A 23,152-nucleotide genomic window follows, 5' to 3' on the forward strand; every position below is an offset into this window, starting at 1 on the left:
AGGCCTTAAAATCCAACTCACTTAAAAAATGGCTTCTGACGTGTGTTGAAATATAACCCTATCCCGTTGTGGTTTGTTCCGATCTAAAAGCTGCTTAGTCTTACGTTACCTTTTGTAAAAAATCATCAGAGGGAACATAAAGATGTGTCTCCCGCGGATTTGAGGATTTTTGTCTAGAGGAGAGGCGGCATTGTATGGAATTTCTTTTTCCCTTCTCCCTCTCTCTCGTTTTTCTCTGTCGGGATGCTATTCCCAACCCTGACAACTGAACGGCTAAAGTAGCGTTGACGTCGGCTTTTTTCCTTCTTCTTCTCCCGTCTTTTTCCTTTGCGTATCTTACGGAATTCATCGCTATTCATTGGCCAATGCCCCGAGGCGGTTAACTAATTGCAAAGTCTGTATTTTCCAGTGTAAACTCTTGAGTGATATTTGGATTGTGAGCGTCACATCCTGCTGGCAGAATCACAGCCCGTTGGATTGTGTGTACATTTTATTGCTACTTTGACATCCTCGGCAAAAAGAAGGAAGGAAGAAAAAGGGATAGAGGATGAATGTATTGATTTTTTTGTTACGCTGTGGGTTCTGTGCACTTTTATGTCCGGGTAAAAACAATTCCATTTCTGCGATGTGTCTGAATACAGAATGTATTTTGCCAGTGGATATTATTTTTGGATGGGATGTGAATGAGAATCGACTTCCGTGAGACTTTTTTTTGGAGACTTTTTTGATATCTGGGAAGGAAAATGGAAGGACTTAATTCGGAGTGCCTGTATTTGACTGTCAATATGGAATGATTTTGAAATCATCCATCTGTTCTAAATGGCAAACTTTAAACCACATTTGAGTAAAACTGACTACACACAGCAAAATTTCTGTTGCTTAATAATTACTTACTTAGACAGACATGATATTCTTCCTACTTAAGTCTGATTTCTGATTTTTACCCTCAGAAAAATCAACAAAATTGTTTTTTAAAGCCAGAAAAGTCTATAAAAAACCTTTACCATTAGAACATGTTCATGTGGGTGAGCCCTGTTGTGCTTTTTCCCCAAGGACCAAATATGAAGGCTGCTTTGAACAGGTTTTTCAATTTCCTTTCCAGTTTTTTTTCTCCTCATTTTTTTTCCCTCCAAGATTGCTTTTGCGTTTTAAAGTAGAGAATGTTAACATATACATTACACATAGAACATGTGTGAAATAATCGCTGACCTATTTGTTTTAAGTTCATGTCGAATTGAAACAAGTCATTCTCCAAGAATATGAAATTTGACATCGTCAGTAATGCCCTGCTTGCGCAATTTTATTTATGATTTATTTATTTTGTATTATTTTATTTTTTATTTTATTTTTATTTATTTATTGTTTTATTTATTTATTTATTTATTTTTTTTTTTTTTGGGGGGGGGATAAAACAAAAAAAATTAGGTGAGGTTGACTTCCGTACATTGAACCCTCTCCATCTTTTTTTGATAAATCTGATATCCTGTCAATAGCAAGATCATTAAAAAAATAGAGTTCATTTGACTGTCTAAGTACACCCAGAAAGATTAACGTGGGAGCGTGGGTTGTTAGCATTGGATAGTTGATCGTTACTTCTTCACTCGCCCTTCCTGAAAATCGGAATATATTTCTTGTCTCCTTCCTTTCAAAGACGACGCTGCTTCTTCCCACACGGCCTCCCGTCAGATCCCTGAGGTCAACACGACGATGTGTGTTTTTCTGGATAAAACCGTCACCATTTTTTTTATATAGAGTTCCAATAAAAATGCGGGTGGCGTCCCTGTTTTTTAGCGATGCTTTTAGCTCGCTGAGATGATTTTTTGTTGAGTGTGCAGGTAACAACGGAGGAGAAGGTTTTCTGTCTGTATTGGAGGCACAAATGCAGAATGGGTTGTCTAGGAGAGTGAGAGAGATTTACTTTGGTAAGGGTATCGAGTGACAATCAAGAGCTTGTCACTTCAGAATGTGTTTGGAATTTACATGAAGTGCTGTAGGTATTGGCAGATGCTGACGATTTACTCGGGGTTCGGGGTTCGTAGGTAGGTATTCGTTTCTTATGTACTAGTGTGTCGTCCAGGGATTCCCCCCTTCAACTTGTTTTGTATGTTTTGCCTTGGAACTCAATTAGAAACATGGTTCTATATGTGTGGGGGTGTTTGTTTGTTTTGTTTTTTTGGGGGGAGGGGGTTTAGATATCAGATGATTTTTATGTGAAGTTGGTAAATGTATCAAAGTGGAGACGATTTGTGAGACTTCTTTGTGAGAATTTATTGTTGTTTTTTATTTGTTCACAGGGTTATGAAGGCTCGCTGCTAAAGCTAACAAGTAAACCTGGGAAAAGTTCCTCTGTGAGTATATCAGTCATTTTGTTAAAATAGGTGATGGGAAAAACATCGAACAATGAAACATCTGGACCAGAAGTAGTCCAGGGCAGTACAACATTTGTAAGCAATTCTCATAGTTATTTAGCCTTTCGAGAAAGACTCTGCTAGGGTCGAAACATCAGACCATTAACTATTTTTTGCAGAATTATTTAACAAATTATTTACACCAGAAAATAAAATCAAACAACAAAAAATAACTGTATATTTCAAGAAATGTAATCATTTTTATGTTTTTCTGGTTAAATTTAAAAACAAATTATTTACACAAAATATGTCAACATCGAAACAAAACACACATCTAAAATTAAAAGTTTATTTTTAACAACTGGTAAGAATGATCTATTTCTAGCCCTAATTCGTATTCGTACTTTAGTGCATAAATTGTGTGGGAAATTGTTTTGTAACCTACGTTTAAATTTGTTGTTTAAAAAAACTCTGTCGTCAAACCGGAAGCGGTTTCTTGAATTTTGAGTCAGATAAAAAAAAACTCACTTGCAGCGAGGTAAATAGCAGAGCCCAATCTCACAGAGCTGGTTAGGCACAAAATACTGCTTGAAATATCCCTGCTTACTGATAATGAGCATGACAGCACTCACAAATAGTTCATGTGACATGTTTTTTTGGCTGGTAACCTAATTCTGGTTAGCATTTTTTGTTTTGCTCAGCTTATGTGTGTGCTTAAGAAGCAGCTCTATGAAATTGGGCCCAGTACTGTGTACAGTCGAGTTTTTTTTTACACTATAAAAACTGCATTTTGGAGGTGTTCATGCTTGCATAACTGTCTGCCCAAGCTAAATGGATACAGAGAGAAGGGGGAGAGAATTCCCCATTGATCTATAGTGGGATTGCATTTCAGATCAGCTGGCCTCCGGATGCAGTAAGATGGCGTGTGCCACCATGGCGACGGAAGGAACGTCTTCCAACCATTGGAAATCGTTAGTAGTCTAATGGGCCCTCCCATGCATGCACTGATTGCCTTTGTGTCAGGACGAGGCCCTGGGCTCGGTTATCGACACTTTTTTTTCCCTCTTCTCTTCTCTCTCGATCCCTTCGCGCCTTATTTATTTACTTACTGTGTATTGTAGTGATTTTCAAACGCTGGGAGGGTAGTCTGGTCTCTTTCTGTCTCATTCGTGCTTCAGTTGACATTCCTATTTTCGACTGTAGCAATGTCATTCTTGTGTTATTGATGGAGGATGCGGAAGCTTATGTTAACGTTTGTAGACTTGAAGCCTTTTGCTGAAAAATATGGTCCAGACATGCCCGGCTTGTTTTTTTTTGTTTTGTTTTATGAGGATAGGTTTTGTCAAACCAAGCCTCGGGCCCTGATGTCATAATGCTTTCATAACAATAATAACAATGCAGACTTATACTGCGCACATATCCACCCTGCTGGGTGTTCCAAGCGCAGTAAAAACACAAACAATCAAAAGAAACCGGACACAACTAATTTAGTCCTTGAAAAAACCTGTGACATAAGTCAAGTTTTGAGAAAAGATGCTAATATTATAAATGTAAAAAATATATCAATAAAACCAGTGTTTGTAAGGAAGTATAAGGTGTTTTTACTGTCAACGCCACGGCACCGGTTCCCAGGCGACGGTATTATTATAGAGCTGCATTGCCAAGTTACTAGCCAAAGCTGCGGTGCAATAATTTCAGTTGGCTCGCTGAGCAATTTAATTTTTACAAGCAATATTTTCTGCACACCGATTCACAGGCAATGACATTTTTCCTACTTAAAGGCAGTGGACACTATTGGTAGTTACTCAAAATAATTATTAGCCCAAAACCTTTCTTGGTGACGAGTAATGGGGAGAGGTTGATGGTATAAAACATTGTGAGAAAGGGCTCCCTCTCAAGTGCCATAGTTTTCGAGAAAGAAGTAATTTTCCACGAATTTGATTTCGAGAACTCAGATTTAGAACTTGAGGTCTCGAAATTAACCATCTAACGCACACAACTTCGTGTGACAAGGGTGTTTTTTTCTTTCATTATTATCTCGCAAGTTCGATGACCGATTTAGCTCAAATTTTCACAGGTTTGTTATTTTATGCATATGTTGAGATACACCAACTGTGAAGGCTAGTCTTTGACAATTACCAATAGTGTCCACTGCCTTTAAGTCTAATTTCTTTTTTTTGCCATTGGAAAAAACACACAAAAAAACATTTCAACTAGCGGAGTCATTCGTTGTGAATTTGTGACATCAAAAATTCTTATCGCATTGGCATTTTGCTGGGAGTGTGAACAGGCTTTACTCATTAAAAACAATACTTTTTGTAAGATATATTGCTCGTAACCATTTTATACAATACTTTTTGTGAGAAGCATTATTTGTACTCATTAAAAACAATACTTTTTATAAGATATATTTTTTGTACTCATTAGAAACAATACTTTTTGCGAGATACATCATTTGTACTTGTTATAAACGACTATTTTTGTGAGATACATTATTTGTTCTCATTATAAAAAACTCTTTGTGAGATATAATATTTGCACTCATTTTAAACATCGTAAGATCTATTATAAAGAAACACTTTTCGTGAGATACAATATTTGACCTCTTCAAATGATTATTATAATAATTATTTTTTTCAGCCGGTTGGATTTGTCACATTTGAGAGCAGAGCAGGTGCAGAGTCGGCAAAGCAAGCGTTATCAGTAAGTGGGGTTTTCAACAAATAAAATGAAATATAATGAAATTGTTGAAATCAGCGTTGGACCCTTATGGAAGGGGATTGGGTGGGTGACCTCAAAGGAGGGCTTCAAGGAAAGTCATTTTTTTGAAGGGCCTGTAATCACACGAGTTGTGAATTGAATTCAATTAAAAAAAGAAACATAAACATTTTTTTCCTTCTTTTTCAACTACATCTTTCTTGAAAGACAACGTTTAAAACAAACATTACATTTCTATTGAAGAGCTTTAAGGTAAATCGTTTTGATAAGAGCCTGTGATTGCTTGAATAAAAATTAAAAAATCGAGATTGAAGCCTGTTGTTGGGTTTTTTTTCTCTCTCATACTCGAGGCATGCTTTTATTCCTCATGATCATTAAAAAAAATGGAACGATTAAAATCAGAAAAATTTGTAAATTTCTATTTAATTTTATTTTGTTTTGTTAACATTGGCTTAATTTCAAATTGCCTGAAAGAGGTTTGTGCTGTGATTTCTTAAAATCTTGCAATAGCTTGGGGGTTGAACTACAAAATTAAGTGGAGCTGCATTTTGGACCAACGACCTCCGGTTTAACTTGCCAGTGCTCTACCAACTGAGCGATCTACTCCTATGTTGACAGTCTCCCTGTTCTGTCATTGTCTTTGTTTTGAGTTGCCAGTCAGAAAGTCATTCAACCATACTTATCGTATTTCTCTAAGCTTTTTTTTAGGGGAGGGTGGAATAAAAACTGTTCCTATGAGAAAATTGAATTTCACTAAACTGAATCATCATCCCTGGTGAGTCAATCTAATTCAGAAACTCATTTCAACTTCAAAAAACTCTTGGGAAATATAACTCTTAAAAAGTCTCATCCAGGAGTTGTTACATTTGTCTTTTCTTTTTGGGGTTTTGTAAATCTTGATTTGGCCAGATGTTCGGAGAGTCCCCCTACCATCTGGTGGTTGGTAATTCAATACTGAATCTTTTGACTGAATCCGAGAGTAGCAACTTCTCACAGTAATACGTTTGAATTCAGGAGGGATGAAGCTATACTAATCCTTTCTTTTTTATGAACCACATCCCATTTTTGATTCCCTAAAGCTTACACACCCAAACAATTCTCAATTGTGGTTGGACGCATAGCGTAATTTTTAAGTGGCTTCCTGAACCCTAGTATAGATTACAAGGAAACTATTAACAGGGGGGAATAACTGGACTATAGTCCACTGTGGATTGCCCGAAAACGAGGCGCCTGACTTTCCTTAATTCAATAAGTGGCATACAAACTTGTTTTTGTTTTTTAGATTTATTTATGTTTTGGTTCCTGTTTGGGTGGGGAAAGTTGATGGAAGTTGTGAGAAACAAAAAAGTACTTGGTCTGAACTTTTGCTGAGCAGTTTTGGGGTGAAAAGGGAAAGGCAATTTGATCAGTTTTTCAGAGAGAGGCAATAAAAGCGCATATTTGGTGGTATGATGAGATTTCTCTCTTTGAATTGAAAATCATGAACCATTTTTCTTTATTTTTATCAGATGTATAAGAAACCCTTTAAATTGTCTTAAATGTCTAGTAGTAATATAGACTTGTAATGTGCACATTTCCACCCTGCTGGGTGTTCAAGGCGCAGTAAAACCAAAAACAAATGAAAGAAAACAGACACGACTTAATTAGTCGTTTAAAACCTGTGACATCAGAAAAGATTTGAGAAGAGATTTGAATTTTGTGGTACAAAGGCAAGATCTAAGATTAAGTGGTAGAGAGTTCCAGATGCTATATAGCAATTATTTCACAAATGTCTCAGATATCTCCATTATTGTTGAGTTTGTTTTGTCTCACTTCTTTTCTCCACAGGGAGTACGCTTCGATCCGGACCAACCCCAGACCATTCGATTAGAATTCGCCAAGTCCAACACCAAAGTGACCAAACCTAAACAGACGTCCCCACAGCCAGCCAACCTTCCTGTGATGGGGCCCCATCCTGGACAGCTAACACCAAGAGACCCCTGTGAGTACAGTGCAGCTATGTGTTGCAGTCGCTGTGTGGACATCCCTTTGTTCTATCCTATTCCTCAACACTGTAAATGACACTGTGTGGACGTGTTTAAGTCCACGTAGTATTTCAAATCCCTAAGTAGACCAGAGATCCCTGTGAGTACAGTGCAGCTATGTGTTGCAGTCACTGTGTGGACATCCCTTTGTTCTATCCTATTCCTCAACACTGTAAATGACACTGTGTGGACGTGTTTAAGTCCACGTAGTATTTCAAATCCCTAAGTAGACCAGAGATCCCTGTGAGTACAGTGCAGCTCTGTGTTGCAGTCACTGTGTGGACATCCCTTTGTTCTATCCTATTCCTCAACACTGTAAATGACACTGTGTGGACGTGTTTAAGTCCACGTAGTATTTCAAATCCCTAAGTAGACCAGAGATCCCTGTGAGTACAGTGCAGCTCTGTGTTGCAGTCACTGTGTGGACATCCCTTTGTTCTATCATATTCCTCAACACTGTAAATGACACTGTGTGGACGTGTGTAAGTCCACATAGTGTTTGAAGTCCATACATTATCTGGACCTCTTTCGTTTTCAGGTTCACACTTAGTATGTAGCGTTAGAACAAACTCTCCAAACTCAAACAGTTCCCTTGCTGAGGTGAGGTCAAGAGAAGACGCGCCTCATTGGGCGATAGAGTGAATACAAACATTAACACTTTGATTGATTTCTTTATTTTATCTATAAAAATTAACATTATGGTGATAAAAAAACAACTAAAATCTATGACCCTACCTTTAAGTCGCCACAAGAATACCAGGCGGAACTTGACAGCCATGTTAAGCCATGGACACCTAGCATGAAGTGCTTCCTCTTTCCCTTGAACCCCCCTACAGCAAGCCAGCCAAACTCATTACTGGCACGCTCCTCTTGCATGCGGGCATTACCAAACACACAATGCCAAGCAGATTGGGGTAGCACAGGCTAGTGTACTTTGTGTTAGCAATAGACTTCTGACATCACGGAAAGATTTTGTCACTTAAACTACAAACAAGGAAACAGAAATAGCTCTTGCAAACTGCTTACCAACCAGAAGTACCTATGGTATAATGCAAAAAAATAGTTATTGACCTGATATTTAGACCCTAGCAGAGTCTTTCTCGGGACCTAAGACTTCAAGAAAGACTCTGCTGGGGTCGAAATGTCAGCCCATTAATTTATTTTTTGCACTTTTACTAGAAACATAAACGTAGACAAGTTGCAGCTCAGTCTGCGGGGCCTCAAAGTTCCAGGATGTGACAGCACGATTCTATTGCACTGTATCTTATTCTACATGTGTTCTCAAGTTACATTTTTTTTTACTCCTCGCTCTGTTTATCATACCTCTAATGCATGACCATGCGAGGGCGCTCTAACACGCACTTTCTGGAGTGAAGACGGTGAAGACGCTGTCTCTTAAGTTATTAATTACCTCTTTTTTTTTCCAAAGCACAATCATTTTCTGTTTTTGAACACACTCCCACTTCTCCTTGCATTTGTTTAAAAAAGTCCACGACTCGATAATAATTACTGACTTGCCTTCATTCTCAACACACCCTCGAGAAAAACAAGAAGCTAACTTCGCTCCGAATAAACCCTAGTACTATTAAAGGCACTAGACACATTTGGTAATTGTCAAAGACCAGTATTCTCACTAGGTGTATCCCAACATAGGCTGTGAAAGTCTGTGAAAATTTTGACACAATTGGTCATTGAAGTTGGATGACTATTGAGAATAATGTGCTTTGAAATGCTTAATAAGAGGCTTCAGGCTTGAAGTCTTTCCCAACAAATACGTTACTTCAGAGGGAGCTGTTTCTTACAATGTTTAATCAACCTCTCTCCATTGCTTGTTACCAAGTAAGTTTTCATGCTAACAATTATTTTGAGTAGTTACCAATAGTGTCCAGTGCCTTTAACTCATTTTTTTTATATTAAATAGTTTGGTTTTCAATCTGAGAGCTTCAAAACTTTTTAACTTTGATACCGTCTCTAAGTTGACTGAAAAATAATAAGTCTGAAATGCAACCATCTGTTAGTAAGTTTATCCTGGACACTTCTTTTTCACGGACATTGAAAAAAGCAGAAGTAGGTGGCTCACAAACCCTGAAGAAAAACACCTTACAATTATTCAGTGATTGGACAAGAATGCGACTGCTTAATTTGATGGAATTTCCACCGGTTGCTTGTTTGATGTGTTTGTTGGAAACTAGAGGAGTGGAGTTAATTTGTTCTTCCCCAAAAGCAATGCTGTATCATACATGTCTTTAATCATCTTGCTTTGAGCTCACAAACCCAAAGTGGCAAAATGTCTCGCCAAACTGGGCCCAATTTTATAAATCTGTTTATGAAAAAAATACTGCTTAAATTTCTTCTCACAAGCAAAAATTGAATGGGGTACCAATCACAACAACATAAACTTAATGTAATTTTGGCTTGTATTCTAGCTGCTCCTACTAAGCAATACTTTGTCTGTGTTTATGAGTTTTTGTGCTTACAGGCTTTATGAAATTTGGCCCTGATCATCACAGAACTTCTGGCTTTGACATGTTCCCCAATGCTCAGAGCATCCAGTTTCAGAAAGGCTGTCGAAGCCAAAAACCGAAGCCACAGCCTCTTGTAAAAATATATTTCAATAGAGTTGGGTCGAAGCTGCAAACTCTCCCTGATTCTGCAGAAAGTTCCCTGAAAATAAAACCAATCTTTCCATGATCTGATAAACTAACTTTGAAAATCTCCCAGATAATGGAAAATTTTCCCCTCATTATTTTGAGTATCAGTCTAACCACCCCTTGATTGTTGTACAAAGTTTCCGTGATTGCAAAATGTAAAATGTTGGCAGCTCTCGTATAAAACACAATTTCTCAACATCAACCACAAAATTAGTAAGAAGGCCAAATGCTTGCTAAAGTCGAGTCTATCAAATAGAAGGTAATACGTTATTGCAATTACCGACCTCAAAATTACATTTTCAATTCAAGAGGGAGAAATCCCCAAGGGGGTTGGAATGAGTTTTCTTCGAAAAGGGACAGCATTATGAAGTTGTACAGTCTCTCTCTCCTTATGGTATTTTTAGTTTTGTTTAGCAATGATTTCTTTTGGAAAACATTGGAAAACAAGGTTGTTATGCGCTTACGAGGAAGTAAGGGAATACGACAGAGCTATAACCAGCCGGAAATACAGAAAGATTTACGTCAAAGAGTACTGTTACATAATTTGGTTTCCTGACTTTGTTTGGCAAAAGACGTCAGACATGAACTGACAGTCTTCCTTCACAGGAGGAAGGGACACTAATTAACTCCCTTCTTTAAGAAGGGTGAATCCTGTGTCCAATTCATCATCATCATCCATTCTTTTCTTGCACTGTCATTTTAATACCACCAGAGGGCACTGTTCAATTATAATGGCTGCTGTTTTTTTCAGGCCGTACAAGATTTCGTCAGAAAGTGTTGACTTATGTTGTGATGATGATAATAATTTAAGTCACCTGGAAATATGTTTTTTTTTTCTTCCAAACATAAGAGTATATGCTTACGAACAATAAAACAATTTTTTTAGTAATTGTTTGTAATGATTTATATGTTTAAAAAATATATAAAGTTGTTTGGGGGGCTGACTCCGCCCACCCCTTTTGTGACGTCAATCGAGGCAGACTTTGCCTGCAATGCGTATAGTAAACACACGTGCAAAGTACATGTACGTCCAAAAAAACGTACAAACGTACAAACTCACGACTTGGTCCGTACATGTACTTTGCAATTGTGTTTACTCTACGCATTACAGGCAAAGTCTGCCTCGATTGACGTCACGAACAGCGCCCTCTCGGGTCGGGGTCTACTCTTAAATTTGTAAATAACATAAGAACTGATTTTTTAAAACCTTAGTTAACTGTTTATTCACATTCCACTCATCAAAACACATATATTAGTGACAAAAGCTTTATTTTGAAAAAATACCACTTCCAGGTGACTTTAAAGGCACTAAACACTTTTGGTAATTGTCAAAGAACAGTATATTTTGAAAAAATACTACTTCCAGGTGACTTTAAATGATTAAAACTAGATCTTTGGCAATTTATGCACTGAGATGAAAATGAAAAGCACACTGTTTGTTGATAATTGAGCTTGCCTTTTACACACTGCTTTGACTGAAGCAAAGGAAAGCAAATGGACAAGCATCGTAAAGGCGCTGGTATCCTTTTGGGAATTGTCAAAGACCAGTATCCTCGCTTGGTTTATCACAATATGCATAAAATAACAAACCTGTCTCAAATTTTGCTCAATTGGTCATCGAAGAAAATAATGCAAGAACGCAAAAACACTCTTGTTGCACAAGTTTGTGTTTGTTTGCTTCCAGATGCCTAACAAAAGGCTTCGGGCCTGATCTGAAGTATTTTAATATGTGATTAAAAGTTACCTCTTTCTCCACAACTACGTTACTGTTTTAAACTCCATTGCTAACAGTAAAAAACATTTTTACCAATATTGTCCAGTGCGTTTTTAGAGTGGCTATCTTACGAATCATCACAGTTTGCATTAATGCATCCTTTCTGTTATTTTGCATGTTTCAGATGACCTTAGCACTGCTGTGTTTTTGCCACACGCTGCCGAGGCATGGGCACATCATCCGTAAGTTTGGCTGCTTCACCAACTCAAAAATGCCTTCTCACACTTTCCGTTCAACTTATTTTTTCATTTCTTCTAATTTGCGTTGTGTTTTTCCTTCTTCTTTAACCTGTGATATGTTTTATTTGATAATTATTTAGGGTGGGAAATTATGTTTTGTTTCATTTTTCATGTGTGTATCTTCATGAACCATGTCAAGTTTTTTACTAACTGGGAGGGATTTTCATTCGATGAAGTGGGTGGTTTTGGGAAATTTTAATGGAGTGGGTTTGAAAAAATATCAACAACTCTTTGGAAGCTTTGTATACTGCTTATTTTAAATAAGTTCTCTCAATTATTCATCTTTGATTTGGGGAGCATTTCAAGGAATACACTTGTTGAGTTGAAGATTTCGTTTGTTGGTTGAATAACTTTTTCTTTTACCAGTATAAGATCATTCAAAATTATTTTTTAAGTGCTTACTACAATTGTAAAAAATTGACTATTCAGCCCAAAATTAATCCTGTAATGTTGCTTCCCATTGTGAATGTACTCTGCCTTCTGATCGAAGCAACTGCTACTGAGCTCATGCTTAATTCACCTTTTGCCACATTCAAAAAATGAAATGCCACTCACGATGTTTACTCCACCCTTCAAAACTCTTTTCGCTGTGTGATTTTGAGTGATCAGTCATGATAAAAGAGTCCTTGGCACGCAATTTCACAAAGAGTCGAGATTGAAGTGCAAATCAATCATTAATTGCTAAGCAAAATGTGATGTCACGATACAAATCACTGCTGTAATTTTGACAGATTTTAAAAGATGAATCTTAGTGCTTTTTTTTTTTTTTACAAGATTCTCCTGCCATTCTATTGCACACATTTTATTTTCCTGGGATTTGGGAGACGGTTATTTGTTTAACTTTTATGCTACCCTGGGCATCCCACTGTTGTTTATCTTAAGTTGTTAATATATTTAATGTTTGTACATGAATGTTTGTGTGAATGTTTTGCCTGAAGAAATATCATTTTTTATTTGTATTACAGTCTAGCTGCAGCGTACGCCGACCTGACTCCTGCCACACCAGCGATGCATCATCCAGTATTTGCCGCACACCCTGCCTTACATGCACAAATACCGGCAGACGGTGCTAGAGTCACATACGTACTGGTAGGTTGAAAATCTCCAACGACCAATCACCCCTCTCCCCCACTGTTACCACACGGTGCACATAAATTATTTTTTATGAGCTAATGTATCACACTGTTAAAGGCACTGGACACGCTTGGTAAATTGTCAAAGACAAGTGTCCTCACTTGGTGTATCCACACATATCAAACAACAAACCAGTGAAAATTTTGACTCAATTGGTCGTCGAAATTGCGAGAGAATAATGAGCGAAAAAACACCCTTGTTGCACAATTGTGTTTGCTTACAGATGCATAATTAAAGGCTTCAGCTGAAGTCTTTTATTATTTGAGTACGAAGTAACCTCTTTCTTTAAATCTATGTTACTTCAGAAGAAGGCGATTCTGACAATGTTTTATACTATCAACAGCTTTCTGGTGCTTGGTACCAAGTATTTTGAGTATTTACCAATAGTGTCCAGTGCCTTTAATACACTTTTTGGGGGTGGCTGCACACAAAATCGATGCTCTATTGTGTGTGAATTTTCTATGTCCTATGCACGAACATCAACAGGTAATGTTTTGGAGATTTCTTTTGAAAAGATGGTGCTACATTTTACGATTGAACACATTTTTTTCTTACTTGTCCAGGTTTCTTTGAATATATCTTAGAATCTTGAAAACATTTGTTGTTTTGAAAAAAGGTTTTTGGTATGTTGCTCTATCTTCCCTAATCTGTTGACCTGTTACACTTTTTGGTCTCTGTGCATTTGGTCTTGGTGCTTTTGGTGCAACTCCCTTAAAATTGTGGTTCTTGAAAAAAAAAAAACAGAAGAGTGGAATGGATGACCCTTATAGTTTTCGAGAAACACAATTGCCTTCAAATGTATTTTCCTTGAAACTGGAGTAAATATTTGTTGCATACATTACTTAACATTTCCCCCGAAGTTTCAGCACACAACTAACATTTAAAGTAGGCATGGAAAATGGCTGCAAATCATCCTTGCTCTCGTTGACAACTGTTAACATTAATGTCATTCATGCGCTTGTTGACAACTAATCTTGTTTACGTTTACATGCGCACAACACTTCACCCCCGCCAAAAAGGTAGCAATAGTAACCCCAAGAAAAGAGTGTATAAAGTTGTTTTCTTAAACTTCACTTCAATGATCAATCCGATGTATTTTTGACTGTGTAAAGGCGCTCTCAAACATATTTTAATACAAAATATGCAGGACGAATTGCATATACCCCAGGAAATGATCAAAATCTTATTGAGAGCGCCCTCATGTGGTCAATACGGCGCATTGGAAACGTTTTGTACTTAGAGCATCAGGGATAAAGAATACATTTATGTATATTTGTATTAAAGGCAAAGTATAGCTTTGTGGGTTTCTTTGAAAAAGTTAGATTATTTTAATCATTTAATTATAAAGGGTGGTAGCGTTTTTGAGAAATTACCAAAAATAATGTCCACACAGAAACCTTTCTCCGATTGGAATCTCTTTCTCTAAAACCACATTCATTTGAGAGGACTTGTTTTTCAAAATGTTATACATAATCAATAATTTGTTAAGGTCATTAGTTCTTGGAGTAATTACCAAAGGTATACCCTCCCTTAAACCCTTTCATCACTGATGTGTGAAAAGCACTGTATGGGCATACAAATTTACAACTTATTAACAGCTTTCCAAGTGCTTGAGGGGGGGAGGGAACAACAGACTACTTAGTGAGTTTCAAACCCCTTCAGTCTAAAACAGAGGACTTTTAACCGCCAGATAACCAAGAAATGTAATTCAGTTTATTATTGAATGTTTGTTTGCTCTTCAAGAAACTCCTTTTCAATGAGCCGTGACATCTGAAGCATGTTTACAATCTGCTGCAATCGCATGATGGAATGTAACAAAAATATATTTGAAATATAAAAAAATAAGATGCAAAAGCAAAAAATCCAAATGGCTGGTAATGCAATCATTTCCTTCCAATGTTGTGGCCTTATGATCTGCGCTGGGAGAAGGTGAAAGCTCAGGCACATTCACAAAACTTCTTGGGACGTTCCGGTGGGATTTAAAAAAAAAAAAATGGTTTTTGTTTTTTCTTTGGTGTTGGTTTTATTTGTCTGTACTTTTTGGGGTTAGAAAGGGTAATCATATGCTTGAACAAATTTGCAAATGATTTGTTTCCTAAAAAAATATAAAAAATGCTGACAGTTTTGTGGATGCGCATGTTGCCACTTCCTTTCCCAATCTTTAGAGGCACACTTTCTACTTCCGAAAAAAATCTCCTGAAACTTCTAACCTATGAAAAGTAGTTTGAACCACCAGAAAGTTGCTAAGGAAATGGAAGTTTTGCTTAGCACAATGTTCTGCTCTATGACACTGGTGTCTTTATAACAAGTATTAATCATTTCATGATCAGCGCTTTTTTTTTTACAGGCTTATTAAGCCCAGTTCATACTTCCTGCGAACGCGAGGCGAAATTTGACGTCACAGCCATGTTTTCGCTGCGAAAGAGTTGGGAACACATTTCAAGTGTTGCGAGTTATTCGTTGCGAATTTGTGACCTCAAAATTTGTATCGCATTCACAGGGAGTATAAACTGAGCTTCAGTGGGAAAGAGTATTTGGGGGGAAAATTGTATTTAAAAAAAAAAAAAAAAACTCTTTGCCTTTTTTATTTATTTTGTTTGTTTTTTTCCATGTTATTCTTTTGACAGCCCCACCATGCACACTCAGCTGTTGCACACCCCCACCACCCCCACCCACACACGTCTCTGCCCCAGCCTACCATGCCCATGAATATGGCTAATGCAGCCACCATGGCAGCCATTGCTGGGTCAGCACCGTGCTCCACTCTCTTTATTGCAAATCTGGGCACCGGCGCCAATGCCGAACAAGAGCTGAGGGACCTGTGTAGTAGGTGAGTGGCTTCTTAGGGTCGCTCCACAGACGAGGGGGGTCGGACACCCGTCGAAGAAAAGAAAGAAGTATCGCTGACGTCCAATCACTTCGTGTCTCAAGCGTTCAGTTCACTGGAATTTCTAGAACAGTGAACACACTCCACATAATGTTTTACTTCTTTAAGACTCTGACTGTAGACTCACTGGTCGTATCCCTATAAATAGCTACTTTTTTATCTAGATGCTCAAGTTTTCGTTAGTGTCTTCCTTTCAAATTGAAACTGAACAGGGCGAATTTATGGCATAGGCTTATAGCCAAATTCTGCACCTACGATCACCATGTTCCACTTGCAGGGCAAGCGCCAAATTTCTGCGATAGCTCGTATGAGCAAAGAATGCCTAGTAACGTGGAGTACGCATGCGCACAAGCCAAAATTTCGGCACTAACCGAAATATGCTTGATGTAAGCGCGGAATTCCCTTCTTCCGCAAGCACCGATTCTTTGCTAACATCAAGCAGAGCCAGTAAATTGGGCCCTGATAATAAAAAATTGCAAAGAAATAAAAATTCTTTTTTTTTGGGGGGGGGGGGGCATTTAGTATTACAAAGAAATGCCATTCATTAATTCTTGTTACATGCTCACAGAAATATGAGCAATAAACTGCTGCCAATAGCTTTTCTGTACTGAACGCAAGTGATCAATGTGATTGGACGATTAGCGTGGTATCGTATCAGGGTTACAAGAGTCTGTAAGATCCAAAAGACTAAAAGTCAAACCCCGAAGGAGAACATTTTAAATGATAAACTGATAACAATGGTCTTGGATTATTATTGAAAAAGAGACATATACAGGAACAATGCACTCTTCTAACCCTGGTATGGTTTGTTGATTGATAGAATGGCCGTGTCCGAACTGACAGCTTCGGCTTTGGCTATGGCAAGATTGCAGAACGGACAATGTCGCTGCTGCATGCAAATGACCATAGTTGAGGCAGATGTCCTGTGATTCGGATGCGGCTTACATGTTAGGCACATAGGCTGGCGGATAAAGAGGAGCTAAAGGGTTATGTCCCACATGGTTGAGGCATAATACCGGGGGAGGGAGTCTTGGTGCCAGGCTGACTAAAAATCAACCCACAAAGAGTGGTGTTATTGTGACACTCAGCCCTTCCATGGCAACACAGCCCAACTCGATAAATGCCATTTTGAGAAAAGCAAGTACAGAGATAATCTGTTTTGCTTTAAAGCCAGTGGACACTATTGGTAATTGTCAAAGACTAGTCTTCACAGTTGGCGTATCTCAACATACGCATAAAATAACAAACCTGTGAAAATTTGAGCTCAATGGGTCGTCGAAGTTGCGAGATATTGATGAAAGAAAAAAACACCCTTGTCACACGAAGTTGTGTGCTTTCTGATGCTTGATTTCGAGACCTCATATTTTAAACTTGAGGTCTCGAAATCAAATTCGTAGAAAATTACTTCTTTCTCGAAAACTACGTCACTTCATAGGGAGCTGTTTCTCACAATGTTTTATACTATCAACCTCTTCCCGTTACTCGTAATCAAGAAAGGTTTTATGATGATAATTATTTTGAGTAATTACCAATAGTGTCCACTGCCTTTAAAGGATTTGGGTACTTTTTCAAAATGTCCATAGATTTACATTAAACTTACAGGGTTTGAAGATAATGATAGTGGAAAGCATCCCTTCAAATATTACGTGCTGAGGTGCTGTAGTTTTTGAGAAATGAGTAAAACAATGTCATGGAAATATGTTTGTTAATTATTAAAATAATTTTCGTCTCATGAGACGAAAATTAATTTCATGACATTGTTTTACTCATTTCCCAAAAACTACAGCATCTCAGCACGTAATATTTTCAGGGAAGCTTTCTACTGTCATTATCTTCAAACTGTGTAAGTTTAGTGTAAATCTGTGGACATTGTGTTTTTTTTCCTTCAAAAGTTACATAGACCCTTTAAAGTATGAAAAGAGGCCGATATAGAACATGTTAAAAACGCCCAACAAGTGATCTTAAAAAAGAAACCAACATTTGTAAGTTGGGCTGTTTTGCCATGTAAGGGTTTTAGTGGCATTCTATTAATTTGGGGATGTGACTGCCGATTCCACCAGCCTATATGGGCCTGCATGTATATTGCACTGTTTGAATTTAGCCAAGGGTTTATCAACACGCTTCTTCAAGCTTCTTTTTTCTCCACGGGTTTTGAGGGAACATTGAAACTGTCTTTACTGATCCACTTCAACCAAATAAATATTAAAAAACGTCCGAAAGTTCATATGTACGAAGGCTCATAATTGAAAACTAAGGGTTAACAAAAGCTAGAGATAAAGAATTAGTTAAATAGGAATGAACAAAATTACTTGGATTCTTTCATTTGATATATAAGTTGATAGAATGATCTGTGAGCTGCATGGGTAGAGTTTTTGAATTATTTCTACATGAATGACTTGTTTTCTTCTTCTTTTGACTTATCTGGTATGCTTGTTTGTGTTTTTGCTCCCCACAACAAAGCAATAGAAATAATTCACAATGTTTGCAATTTTCAGAAGAATAATTTCACTTTAGGCAGCAGGCACTTTATAGTAAGCACCCTTTTGTCAACTTTATAGATGAGTCTTGGCTCTATGTGGTGACTTTAGGAGAATTGAAAATTATTATTATTATTATTTTCTTTTTTGGGGGGGTGGGTGAGGGTTTACAATTAGACTTATTCATAACTTACTAATGCACCCTCAATCTAACCCATCAAGAATTGATTAAAGGTACATGCATATAGACAATAGATTGTTAATAATAAAAGTAACAACACGGTTATATGCAAGATTGGATAAAATCCTCTGCACCAGAATTTCCTTTTAAACCAAAGTAGCTATCGGATCAAAATCAATCATTTTCTTAACTCGGTGATCACCTACAATTCCACCTTGTTTAAAACCCACATTAACTTGCAATTCAACGTCACTCAACACTACACAAAAGAGTTATTCACATGCGATTACCGCAAACCTCGCTTAGTTATACTTCCACCATGCAAAGTTTCAAATCCTACACCACATCACTCGGTATTTAGGGTGTACCTATCAAACTTTACTCTCAGTCTTTGCTGATGGCGGTAAACATACATAGGTAAAGGGATAACTAAACTAGTTCCATCAAATCTAAGTACTTAAGTTAATCGTAGGTTTTTTAAAAATATCGCAGCTATGAAGCAATGTACAGATCAGACTTCCGTAGGGCCTTTTTTCGCTTTTGGAATCAGAAATGTTGCAATCTTCAAAATGGTTATGCTGATTGTATTGGATTTGTTACCTTTTCATCAGCAAAAAACTTGTCTTGATGATTTCTTGTAATTAATATAGCTTCTTTGAATCCTTTCTCCTCCCCCTCGTCGTCACTCCCCATTTTTCTCTGGGTTTTTCTTCTCCTCATCTCAAGTAGCCTACCGGGGTTCACTAGGCTAAGAGTCCACAACAAGGGAGGAGCACCTTGCTGTTTTGTGGAATTTCAGGTAAGAACATTTATATTTTATTTATTATTTTCACAGAATCTTGGAAAGTACAGGTGTAAGGATAAAACTAAAATTAATGTTCTTTATCGTGATGCCAAACTTAGCATCTAATAAATCGTTGCATGTAGAATTCTAAGTTCCTCTAGCTACCTGGGCAATCTCGGTGGTCTAGTTGGACACTGCTCTAGAATTGCAACATTCGTGGGTTTGAATCCCACCCAAGTAAATTTGTTTTCACTGAACTCGGGGAAAGTACAGAGTATATACAGTGCTAACACACATCAGTGTTTATAGGTAAACCAAAAATGAATAAGCAACCATTTGATGTGCTTAGGCTCTGGGGTCAATTTCACAAAGAGTTAGTCCTAGAATATATTCAAAACTTCAGGCTTGTCCTAAGTTAGGACGAGTAACTCGTCCTAACTCGAGATAAGACTTAACTCTGTATAATCCACCCCCAGTTCTATGAAAGTTGGGCCCTAGTTAGTCAAGCTGAACATAAGTCCAGTGTTATCTTTGACCTGAGGTATATGTGAGGGTTTTAAAGATTCCCTACAGAGTTTACTTATTTTTCCTTTGAAAGGTACTATTTTCTTTCATTTCCAAGCGTGGGTATTTTTGATACATGCCCTGCCATATCTTTAAATTTTACAGGCAAGTTGACACCCAAAATGGTAGGCAGTAGCTGCCCGTGACGGCTGGACGAGCCAGTCTTCTATATACACTAGTATTAATCTGTTCAAATATTTTACGCGTCTTGATATTTTGTTTTTCTAGAATATTCCTTGTGCTACACAAGCACTGACACATCTTCAGGGTGTATTGCTGCCGTCCAGCGACCGTGGTGGCTTACGAGTAGAATTTGCAAAAGCTAACATGGGAGAGGTAAGATTCCAACCCTGGAAACCATGGTGATGTTTTAAATAAAATGCTGATCGACAGGAAAGAAATTTAAAACCAGAAAGCTTTTATTATTTTTAATGAGATGCCGAATGTGACTAACTCATTTATTTTTAGTTCAAATTTACTATTTTTTGATATTGTAAGATTTTATCTTTCTTTGATTTTGCTTTATGGACATTATTGTTTGTGCCTGGTTGATCCTGCAAGACTTCTATATATCAAGTTTTTATTTTTGTAACTATTAAAACTGGAATTGATTTTCTAGCCTGCATTTTGTATTTTATGCAGAATGAACAATGGAGACATTGCATGGCATTCTTTGAGATGTGTATTCCTTGCTTTTTGTACAATATAAGCGGCAGCCCCCGGGACAAAACAAGTCCTTTGTAAATTAACTACTTTTTTTTTAAGTGGTGTGATTTCTCTGCGGTCAAATTTGGCCTGAGGTTTGATCTTTGAGGATTTTTTATTTTTCGTCTTGAGTTTTGCAATGTGATGCAACAGCAATTCAGGCAGCTTTCTATTTCCATCCTTATATGTTTTTTCATAAAACACACTTCAGAATTCGTAGATTTTTTTTAACACAACCCACCAATAAACACATACAGTATTTGTTCAAATCAGTGTTATAATGTTTGATTATATTGCGGTCAAATTTGGTGCAAGGTTTTCATCTTTGAGGTGGTTTTTTTTTTCGTCTTGGGTTTTGAATTAACCCAAGCTTTCTATTTTCATCCTGTAACTTTTACCAGAAAACCATAGAATGGTCACAAAACACACTTCAGAATTCCGAGATTTTTCTTAACACTACGCCCCAATAAACACAAACAAGCAGTGTTATAATGTTTGATTATTTCGCAGTCAAATTTGGCCAGAGGTTTCATCTTTGAGGTGTGGTTTTTTTTTTCTCGTCTTGAGTTTTGAGGTGTGATACAACAATTCTATTTCCATCCTTGTAACTTTTTACCAGAAAACCATAGAATGGTCAGCCGGTGGGTTGATCTACTCGCCGTCTCCGGCACACCACCAAATCGGAGTTACACCCATCAACCGAACCGCAGCTAGCCCTATATTCCAGTTCTGAATCAAGGCATGTGGCTACTTAAACTTTCCTTAAAAAGAATGCCACCTTTTGTTGTTTTTTTTTTAGTTATCACGATAGAGTTCCCTTTTCTACACTAGCGGGTGTCATGGTTACGTAGAAAGTAGAAAGTATAGAAGAATGCCACTTTTTTTTGTATAATGTATTTTTGCTTCAGTCATTCCACCTAGCACTAGATGGTGTATATTTTTGGGTTCATTTTTGCTTCAGTCATTCCACCTAGCACTAGATGGTGTATATTTTGGGGTTCATTAATCTCTGTTGTTTTTCATCACTACCATAAGACTTGTTTGTGTCAATTCCTCAACTTGATGGGCCAGCGGTTTTGTTCTCGCTCAATTTGCTTTCTTCACAAATTTCCCGCTCTGTTTGCTTTCTTTCCTTAACATTTTGTATCGGGGAGGAGAGGGTCAGGGGTCACAGTAAAGAAGGTTCCATGTAATAGGTCATATGTCGGCAAAGGTTGTGTCAAACCATTGCTCTCTGAGCAACTGTGAGGGGATGCTGCTAGCATTGCCATCAGGCTGAAGTCCAATTAGTAAACGACGCGCATCCACACGCTCTGGGCAGCCCTCGAATAACACATGGCACCCACAGCTATTGCCGTGGTGCCCTGTGCTTTTGCTGTAATGCCCTTTTTGCAAAGTTCCAATACCAATTTCATTTTCCTCATAAATAGAGTGCCCCTTACCAGAGGAAAAATGCTGTATCCCTTCAAGAGCAAAGTTCAAGGCCTGTCTGGGTCTGTACCTACAATAAAAACTGAAAGAAGAAAACAATTAGAATGTCATGAGCATGATTTTTGCATGTAGTTTCTGAAACAGACTTTGGCTTAGACATAAAGTTTGTTTGTGTGTTTGCATAGTGAATAAGGAGGCAGGCATGAAGTAGTAAGTTGCCACCATCCGTAGATGTAGTTTATCCATACATCGTTAAGCAGAGATCACGCCAAGATTTGGGTATCGAGCAGTGGTGTATAACCAGACATTTCATTTGGGGGCGGGGGAGGGGGGGGCAAGCTGGGGTAAACACATAGTTTGGGGAAGATTAGAAACAAGAAGCATTTTGTATTCATTTGTTGATCTCATTTGGGGGAGGAAGATTGAGAGAGAAGGGAGGCTCTCTCTGATTATGCCACGAATACTGGAAATCCGAACTGGACATAAAAAAAAAAATTTAAAAAAAATGGAAACTCGGTGTCTAAATTGGTCACCCCACAGTATGTTCAATTGCAAATGACAGAGGAGCAAGGGTGTGTGACTGGACACCCGTATTTGATCATTGCTTACCCTCCATCATTAACAAGCTGCTACAAATGAAATCATTCTTTGCTTCTTACTAACATAATAAGAATGGTCGTCTTCAAGAGGAGACATATAAACATGTTTAGATCGTTTCTCCTCAATTGACGTCTTAATCATAGGCAGAGGCAAGCCAGTCAAACCGGCGTCTAACCCTGTCAATAGTAACGGTGTTCCAATAAAAGAAAAATACTTTTTCAAATTCAAATGACGAGCATCGAGGCTGGAATGTATACATTTCAAGAGTAACTGTCATATCATCTGTTGTTGACAGAGTCCACGTAGTATTACAATCTTGAAGGCTGTGGCTAGTGCTGAGGGTGTTGCTAAGGGAAGCGTATGCTTCAATGCATGTTGCCATGGTGATCCAGCAACAGCCAAAGCCAAAGACACCATTTCTGGAGTTACCATAATTTCTAAACATACAAACCTGAACCTGATCTACATGCATTCACAATAATGTTTTAACATCTTAGTATTTAGCTCTTTCGTGCGCTGCTTTTGAATCTCTTCAGAATTTTGGTTTGTTAAACTAAAAAGAAAGATCCCAGGACCACACAGCTTTCATAATTGGAAAGAGGACTCTCGAGGGTGATATTGTGACCTGTTGTTGG

The 23,152-nt window shown here is 37.7% G+C and overlaps 1 protein-coding gene across 5 annotated transcripts in view; it reads left to right on the forward strand.

Annotated features, from left to right (window-relative positions):
• LOC117287835 overlaps positions 1 to 23,152 on the forward strand; it is a 56,213-nt gene that overhangs the window by 25,647 nt on the left and 7,414 nt on the right. For 2 of the 5 annotated variants that reach the window (XM_033768377.1, XM_033768378.1), the window contains exons 3-11: positions 2,295 to 2,348; positions 4,989 to 5,051; positions 6,894 to 7,047; positions 11,640 to 11,697; positions 12,720 to 12,843; positions 15,516 to 15,718; positions 19,160 to 19,232; positions 20,010 to 20,117; positions 21,106 to 21,225. In XM_033768377.1, coding sequence (XP_033624268.1) covers positions 2,295 to 2,348; positions 4,989 to 5,051; positions 6,894 to 7,047; positions 11,640 to 11,697; positions 12,720 to 12,843; positions 15,516 to 15,718; positions 19,160 to 19,232; positions 20,010 to 20,117; positions 21,106 to 21,219 — 951 coding nt within the window. In that variant the 3' untranslated portion in view covers positions 21,220 to 21,225. The remainder of the gene's footprint in view (positions 1 to 2,294; positions 2,349 to 4,988; positions 5,052 to 6,893; positions 7,048 to 11,639; positions 11,698 to 12,719; positions 12,844 to 15,515; positions 15,719 to 19,159; positions 19,233 to 20,009; positions 20,118 to 21,105; positions 21,226 to 23,152) is intronic. The other 3 variants (XM_033768379.1, XM_033768381.1, XM_033768380.1) reach the window with 2 other exon arrangements.

Source organism: Asterias rubens, chromosome 3, assembly GCF_902459465.1.
Source record: "Asterias rubens chromosome 3, eAstRub1.3, whole genome shotgun sequence".
NCBI lineage: Eukaryota > Metazoa > Echinodermata > Asteroidea > Forcipulatida > Asteriidae > Asterias > Asterias rubens.